Source organism: Vidua chalybeata, chromosome 3 (genome assembly GCF_026979565.1).
Source record: "Vidua chalybeata isolate OUT-0048 chromosome 3, bVidCha1 merged haplotype, whole genome shotgun sequence".
Lineage (NCBI taxonomy): Eukaryota > Metazoa > Chordata > Aves > Passeriformes > Viduidae > Vidua > Vidua chalybeata.
The window spans coordinates 46462875-46470894 of record NC_071532.1 but is presented as its reverse complement, the minus strand read 5'-3'; the positions used below and the strand labels follow the sequence as shown (position 1 = coordinate 46470894).

The 8020-nt window shown below is 40.5% G+C and overlaps 1 protein-coding gene across 10 annotated transcripts in view; it reads left to right on the top strand.

The window, feature by feature from the left end:
• The first annotated feature begins 245 nt into the window (after positions 1–245).
• The window catches only part of RGS7 (regulator of G protein signaling 7), a 237837-nt gene continuing 230062 nt past the window's right edge, over positions 246–8020 (top strand). For 4 of the 10 annotated variants that reach the window (XR_008429773.1, XR_008429774.1, XM_053937365.1 and 1 more), the window contains exons 1-2: positions 247–587; positions 1704–1815. Coding sequence is in view for 8 of the 10 variants with exons in the window: in XM_053937365.1 (XP_053793340.1) it covers positions 1738–1815 (78 nt within the window). In the remaining 2 variants the exon portion in view is untranslated. Of the gene's footprint in view, positions 588–1703; positions 1816–8020 lie in introns of all 10 variants that reach the window. The other 6 variants (XM_053937367.1, XM_053937370.1, XM_053937363.1 and 3 more) reach the window with 5 other exon arrangements.

Here is an 8020-nt window from a genome sequence, read left to right as displayed (position 1 = left end):
TAGTTTTCACTGAAAAATATACATGAGGTGTCCAGCATAAGACAGAGGATGAGGCAGATTCCCTGTTGCTGTCTGTAAAGAAATATGAAGGAGGTGACACAGTTTCCCCAACAACTCCCCTTTTCCTTCCCTATCCCACATTCTCTTCCTGCCCAGCCCACCGGTGATGCCTAATCTCATTTACAGAGGCTGCTGCCAGATCTGCTGGCAGCTGCAGTTTCTTGGCCGCTGTTTTCGGTGAGGGAGCGTAGAGCACCGAGGAAGAGGAGGAGAAGGAGGAAGGCTGCTGCTGTGTGGCGGAGCGGCGGCAGCACCTTTGACGTGCCCGTCCCCCACGTGACGGCCGCTCCATTGCGGGGAGGGAGCTGAGCTGCCGCCGCTCCGGCAGAGCACGGGAGAGCCGCAGCCTCGGCGGCGGCAGCGGCAGCAGTGCCTCCGCCCGCAGTGCGTGTGTGTGCGTGTGTGTGATGAGCGATCGCCGCGTCCCTCCGCCCGCTGCCGGCTGACAGCCACCGCGCCGGGCGCGCCAGGAGCAGCAGGAGCAGGCGAGGAGCCGCGGCCAGCGCGCAGTGACCTTGGCCCAGGAGGTAACCGAGCGGGCGGGCTCCGCACCCCCCCGCGCTCCCGCTCCGCGCCTCCTGCGGCGGAGCCGAGGCCCCGCTGCCGCCGGGCCCCGCGGGCGGCGCCGCCGCTGCCGCCGCTGTCCGCGGTGCTGGAACTGCGGGCGCCGCGCCGGGCTCCGCGCCGGACTGCCCGCGGCAGAGCCGGTCAGCCCGGCCTTTGGCCGCCCGGAGCCGCGCACCCCGTGCGGGCGCTGCGGGGGCAGCGCGGGCCGGCGGGCGGACGAGGGGCAGCTAAGCCCGAACGCGAGGGGTCTCGGGGGCTGGGGAGGGCTCGGGAGGTTAGTGCTTGGAGTAGGGCTCGGCGGCTCTCCGGGCTCTCCGCACCCGCCGGTGTGGTCTGTAGATGGAGCACATTCTTACACCTGCGTGCAAAGCCGGAGCTACGGCATGATCCGAGCTCTTGCTTAGTGCAGCTCCCGTGTGACCCGGGGGAGGGCGGGGAGGAGACGGGGCTGACAGGGAGCCGGTGTTTGGCGGTAAAGTGCGATGAAAGTAGGTGAAAGCAACCGGAACAGAGTTCTGGCTTATTTCTTCATTTTCCCTCGTCACCTGCTCCCCTGCCCCCGTGTATGTACGAACACAGATGTGCTAGTGAATTACAGGGAGGTTCAAAGCGTCTGGTTTGCTTTTCGTGCGTTTGAATGTTGTGAAAGTTGCTACGACCCGAGCTGCGAGCGGAGGGCACTGCTGAATACACGTCACGGGCCGAGTCAGTCCTTCCAAAACTGGCCTGGAAGGTGCAGAGCGTCCCTTGGTGAACGCCGTACAGGGGAGGAAAAAGCGCTTTGTGAGGAGGCGTCTGTGTGATGTGGTGGTGAGCGGTGTGTCAGAGAGCTGTTCCCAGTGACAATTCATTAACGTTTAAATTAGATCAACACGTTACATCCATAATTTACTGGCAAAAGAGAGTAATGACAGTAAATGGCAAATTAGCAGCTTCGCTCCCATGTAAATATCTATTGGAGTGAGAGCATACACTGATTTTGGTAACATGTTGGTAGCAAGTCAGGTCCATTAATCATCAGGGAAGCAAGGAGACCTGAGGCGATGCCCTATTGAAACCACTTTTACTTTTTACAGTGCAATATCCAAAAGCGGATCAAATTTGTGGGACATGGCACAAGGAAATAATTATGGGCAAAGCAGCAATGGGGTGGCTGATGAGTCCCCAAACATGCTGGTGTACAGAAAGGTAAGCCTTTGTATTTTTCAGAAGCTGAGGAAGGTGAAGTCCTGGACTTTTTTGCCTAGCAAGTGAAGTAATTATTTTTGCTGTTTCTCTCCAATTTCTTGAATACAGAAATGACTGTATCTGTTGAATGGTTTGAAATGGTATAATCTGCACATGTCAACTTTGCATCTTGTTCAGAAGCAGCTGCTTTTCAATTTGAGATACTTGACGTATTTCAGTCACTTTCTGCATTGATGCATACAATATGTGATGGTGGTGATGTGTCAGAGACTGGATCATGTTTTGAGGTCAAATGTTCACTTTTAAAGTTTATTTGTAAAATGATTTCATATGTATTAAAGCTAAATATCAACTGTACAATACAATATTTCTGGCTTGTGCAGAGAAGTCAGAACCATTAAATTATTTCATATGAGGGGGAAAACTGATTAAAGATCTCACTTATCTGTGATTGCCACAAGTCAAAAAGCCCTCAAAAATATACACTTTAGAATTTTTCTCTGGGAAAACTTCTAGTGTAGTTATTCTTAGAACATCAATACATTAAATTTCCAGGTATTGAACTCTAATAGTGCGGCTTATTTAGTGATTATGCTTTAATTTAAATGAGAGTAAATGCTTGGAGATTTTGAAATGCCTTTATGCATACATATTTTTTAAAAAGCCTTAATTGCATCTATGAAAAAAGAATAACAAAATAAATTTTAATAATAATGGAGAAAAAAAAATCTGTTGCAAACTGAAATAAGTAATTATACAACTGCTTGTTTAATCTTAGAACACAGCGCTTCCTAACTTGTTTGTGGTTATTTCTACCAGGTGGAAAAAAAATCAATACTTTACTTTGTTAGAGTCATTGACTTTTCCTCTTACAAGTTAACTGTAGCAGAAAACATCTGATATATAATCAGTTTAGTCTTAGTATATACATAAGTATATACTGATATATAAGTATAAAGGATAAACAGTAACTGTGGTAAGTGTTCTTTTCCCAGAAATTAAAAAATAGTCTCAAACTGAAGTCTGATGCATGCTTTTTTCTCTTCCTGTTTTCAGATACGTTGCTGATTTCATTTAGTTTGCTGTATCAGCTATTTTGTGAAATTAGGCTCCCTTTACATAACTGAATGAATTTATGAACCCAACTGTGGTTATCCTTCTACAAATGCACATCTAGAAAAATACAAGATTACATTGCCATTAACACCACAATGTGTTTCAAAAGGCAATTGCATGAAATACATGAAAATACGCCCTGTTTCATAAGGCAATTGCATTCAATACATGAAAATATGCTGCACATATGAAAAGCAATATACCAGATCTTATACTGTTCATTATAGGTTTTTGATCTTTCTAAACAGAATCTTTCCACATTTGCCATTTACTTCAATGCTGACAAAAAGGTCTTTTCTCAGCTTATTTAGGACTCAGAGGGACAACACAGAGAAACTGTTTCTCTCTTCCTTTGGTGAGTTGGGTAAAATTTGTGACCTATGGTGTTTAGTATGACCTCATGCCAAAATTTATCATGGCCTCTGGGCAGCTTCACCTCTGAGCAGCATCTGGATGGAATGGAACAGCTGAGGCAAGTGACAAGAGTCCTGGTGATGCACAGCAGATTTGAAAATGAGGAATGGGAATAACACACCACCTCAGGTGTATGCTCAGCAAGTCAAGACATCAAACACCTCTTTTGTTCTCTGTGATACATCTGTAAAGGGATGATACGAATTTGTGTCCTTCAGTGCAGCAGTGGTCCTTCCCTTGTTGTCACTAAGTCACTAAGAGCACAAGTTGTGCTCTGAGTATTAAACTTTGAAAAGTACTGACCTACAGCATTACCTGCCCTATTTGGGCTTTTTTTTTTTTTTTCCTACTTATTTTTCTAGCACAGTGAATTAAAGATAATTTCAGATTATGCACAGTGTGTTAGAGTACACAGAGAAAACTAAGTAGCCATTCCTTTGACAGTACTCAATAAACAGGCAACAAAATAATAGATAACTTTTCAAGAAGTCATCTGCCTTTTCTTGAAATAGAATATTGGTGTAAGCAGGCATGTTCTCAATTTTGGATCTGGAACATAAAAGGAAGATAATCAAGTGGAAATCATGTCACTTTAGAGTATATAATCTCTGAGTATAATTCTTTAATAGGAACAACTAAATCACAGAAATTCTTGTAATACATTTGAAAACACAATACTTCTCTGTCTGTCATTGCATTGGGAATGAAAGCACTGTATGAACAAAGAACTAGATCTGACAGTTTTGTGAAGGACTCTCTTTTTTGGCCAATTGTAAACATATTAGCAGTCTTTAGAAAAAAATATAAACATGCTACTGGCTGAGTTCAGTCTGAACTGAATTTGAAGTCTGATATTTTGAATAATGTTGCTGAAATGCACAAAGGTGGAAATGCTTTCTTCCAGTAGTTTATACATCAACAGATGGAAAAACACACATTTTGTGATATCTGTACCGGTGAAGAGTAGATGGGACATCTCTTACTTACTTTAATGGAAAGTTGAAATTTGGCTGTGCTGTGAAGGCTGTTATTTTAGCTATAAACCACAGTTTTGTAATCTGGTAATTCTTCCAGCCTGTCTAACTTCCAGACACAATCTGAACTAAATATGTTCTGAACTACATGGAGTTACAGCCCTGTATTGCCTAAATCTTGATTCTGTCAGGAGCGTTTTATAAAAAAAATTATACAGAATGAAGTCCTAGTGTTTTCAAATTTGTTTTATAAGGCTTAATTGTTTCAAACTCTTGACAAAAAAAGGCCAGCTTTCTATTTTTTTTAAATGTATTTGTTTTTTGATTAATTGCTTATTTGAAGAATTGAACAATTGGTAATCAAATTGTAATCTCAAGTAATATAAGTGTAGTCGCTTATTCTCATAGTAGCTTTTATTCCTAGCTGAACAATGGTTTCATTACATTTCATTTCATTTCTTTTCAAAAAAGAATTAAAAAATAATCAGCATAGTATAATTCAATATTCAATACATGCATAACTAAGAATAACTTATTTGAATCAGGAAAAGACAGCAGCACAGGTAAATAGTTCCCTATATAATTTTTACTCTGCCTTTTAAGATGCTTGTGTCAGTGTTTTAATGCCTTGGGAAATAATTTTTATTTTAATAGAATGTCAGCTGCATTATTCTTTTTGTCTATCAGCCTAATTGTAAAGTAATGACATGTGACACATCATTGGCATTGACATACCTTAGAAAAAGTCCTGAATTTTTCTGCTGGTAGCCTGAGGCAAATATGAAAAATGTAAAACCCCTCCTTTCATTTCTTCTCTGTTGGAGTCCATTCCAGTCAGCAATTAAAAGAGATAAGAGACTGAAATCCATAGTACTTTAACATCACAAATTGCTCATGCAGAAATCTCATAGTTTGGCAGCACTAACTTGCTGCTGCAAGCTAGGTCTTAGGGAAGAAACTTGAGATGTAGTAGTGTAGTAGAAGGCCCATACTGTGAAGTTTTTCTAAGTTTCAGAGTCTGACCAGCTTTTTTTTTTTCCCTTAATTTTTTTTTTAAGTTTTAAAACTTTGTACATAATTAAAAAAATAAGAATTTTCTGTATAGGAACTTCTATTTTAGACCTACTGCTTGTCTTGCTAAACCTTTCTTTATCTTTCTGGTCTGTGCTTTGCTTATTTTTTCAGTCAAACATATGCTGCAACTATTAGGAGTTCTGATTTGCAAGTTTAATGGTTATTGTATTGCTGCCCAAAGTAATTTCATTTGAGAGCTGATAGCTTTAGTTTGTAGCAATAAGATTATCCTTGTTTGAAAGGCAATATTCTTGTGACTGAGATTTTGGCTCTCTACCTTCCTCACTGCCCCAAGTATTAAAATAGCTTTTGCCAAGTCTGATTAAAATCACTGACAGTTGGGCTTTTATTATCTAATAAAGATAATGAGGTGTTTGTTCTGTTTCTGTGACAGTGGTGGAAGGTCATATATGTCAGTACTCATGTATAACAAGGGCTGACTTTGTAATCTCAAACTCCTTAGTTTATCATGATTCTCCACAGAAACCATACCTCCAAAGCATGATACTTTCCAATGTTGTTGTAAAGGAGCAGTAGCTGCAGGGACAACATCTGAGGAAACAGCGACACCATCTTCTAATAACCATTCTCCATCTCTGCTTCCACCAGAGATTACTTCCAGTGTAGACTGCAGATAGTGCTGTGTTCTCATGTGACCTTTATCAACTGCTCCTTAAAAAGATTGTTGGAAGAAAATGGTATCATGGATGACTGTGTTCCTTAGAGCCTGTAAGATTGAGGAAGGACACTTTAGGTGGATTTTTTGAGTGCCGTCACTCACTTTGAGAAGGGAAGAACCACTCTGGTACTACATGTTTCTGCATATGCCATGACATTCTATGAAGGCATCTTGTTTGTTACTACTTTGGAAAATTCAGGGTGCTCTAAGGTACTACAGATAAATTGTGTGGGGATTTTTTTTGTGTGTGTGTGGTTTTCCTAGCGTGTTTATAGATTTTTTTTAAAAGTATTAAATTTCATTATACCTCTAGATTATGCTGTTTCTTCTTCTGAGAATAAGAGTGGCACTGGTGTGAGTCTGGTTGATGGTCTTGGTATTCCAATGCTCATCATTATAGAATTGATGGGAAAGGGTCTACATTTGTGAACCTTGGGAATTCCTGCTGTAGGAAGAAAAGAATTTACATTCCTAAGTTATGAGGAAGTTGTAGTCCTGGAATAGCTGGTTGATAGTGAAGTAAGCTTTTGCACAGGGAAATTTAGGGAGCAGGAACTTAATAGAGATGGACAGAATAGTTGACAGATGCTGTGGAGTGCCTTTTGTTTTCCTATATTCTCTCACCCTCATGTTTTGTATCTATCCTCTGTGCAGATTCACTTTGCTCTTTCCTCTCCTGGCATGATTATAGTTAGTACTTGGTGTAGCATGTATCTAAATTCTGTCATCATTTGTGATAAAAGCAGTATAAAGTATTTGATTGTCTTTACAACTGCACAGAATGACTGAAAATTCCAAGGAAACTTGATTAAAAAATTGTATCTGAGTCTGCAGGTGCCTAGATCGGTGAGAGGGGCACTTGCCCTGTTTTGGTGATTCCTGCTGGTATTTTCCATTCTTTCTGTTCTCCTCTTCCTTCCACTAGGTGTAGAAATGCATCAAGTGATACTGCAGTGAGAGGTTTACTGCTGCTTACTGTTCTGAGCTTGATGTGCTCACATCACTGGCATTACTGTCAAATGCAAAAACCTCACAGCATTCTGTGCCACCATGTTAATTCCTTTCTCCATCCCACATGTGCTGTCTGAAAAATGTATCTGCCTGTTTTGATTGTGCATTGTCATTTTCAGTTTCTCTGCTTCTTTCCTTTGAAGCAGTCTACATTTGTAGCTATGGAAACAATGATGCTATTGAGAGTGACGTGAAATATTGAGGCAGAAATTGTTTGTTTTGGAGTTTTGTTTTCTTTCAGTTCAGGCTTAAAACATTCTTTGTGGACTGCAGGAATTTTTATAGTAATCTCTATCATATCATAGTATTTGACCAAATACTGATATGAGCTATAATGGTAAATACAATAAAATACTTCCATGTACATACAACTTTTTAAAATACGCTATTTCCCAATTCAGGAATCTCAAACCAATTGAAGCATGTTGCAAATTTTAGTATAGGAATCACTACACCCACTTCTTCAAATCAGTTTGTAAAAGCTGCTAAAAGAGAAGAAATTTGGCTTAATTTCCACAGTAAAATGGTCAGCTGAGGATTTGACTTTTGACTTTTTGGTCTTGATTGCCACTAGCTATTAAAAAAAAACCAAAAAACCCAGGTCTAGCCTAGAAAGAACAAAGTAAACACCTGAATATATTTATTTTTTAAACATACTTTAAAACTTTTCTCACAGGGTTGTGGAAAGGCAAACAGTGCAGGTATATAGTAATGCATAGTGTGAACAATAGCTGGTTTTCAACTGTGACTCTAAAAAATAAAGCTTTTCTGAAAGAGATACATAGAATTATTGTCTCTGTTACAGATGGGTAAACTGAGATGCAATAGTGACAAGTATAGCAGAAGAAAAGCTAGAAATTGTTTTATATTTGGTAAAAAAGGGAGCAAATTATTTTCTACAGAAGAGCAGGCATAGGGCTATGACTGAAAAACAGTA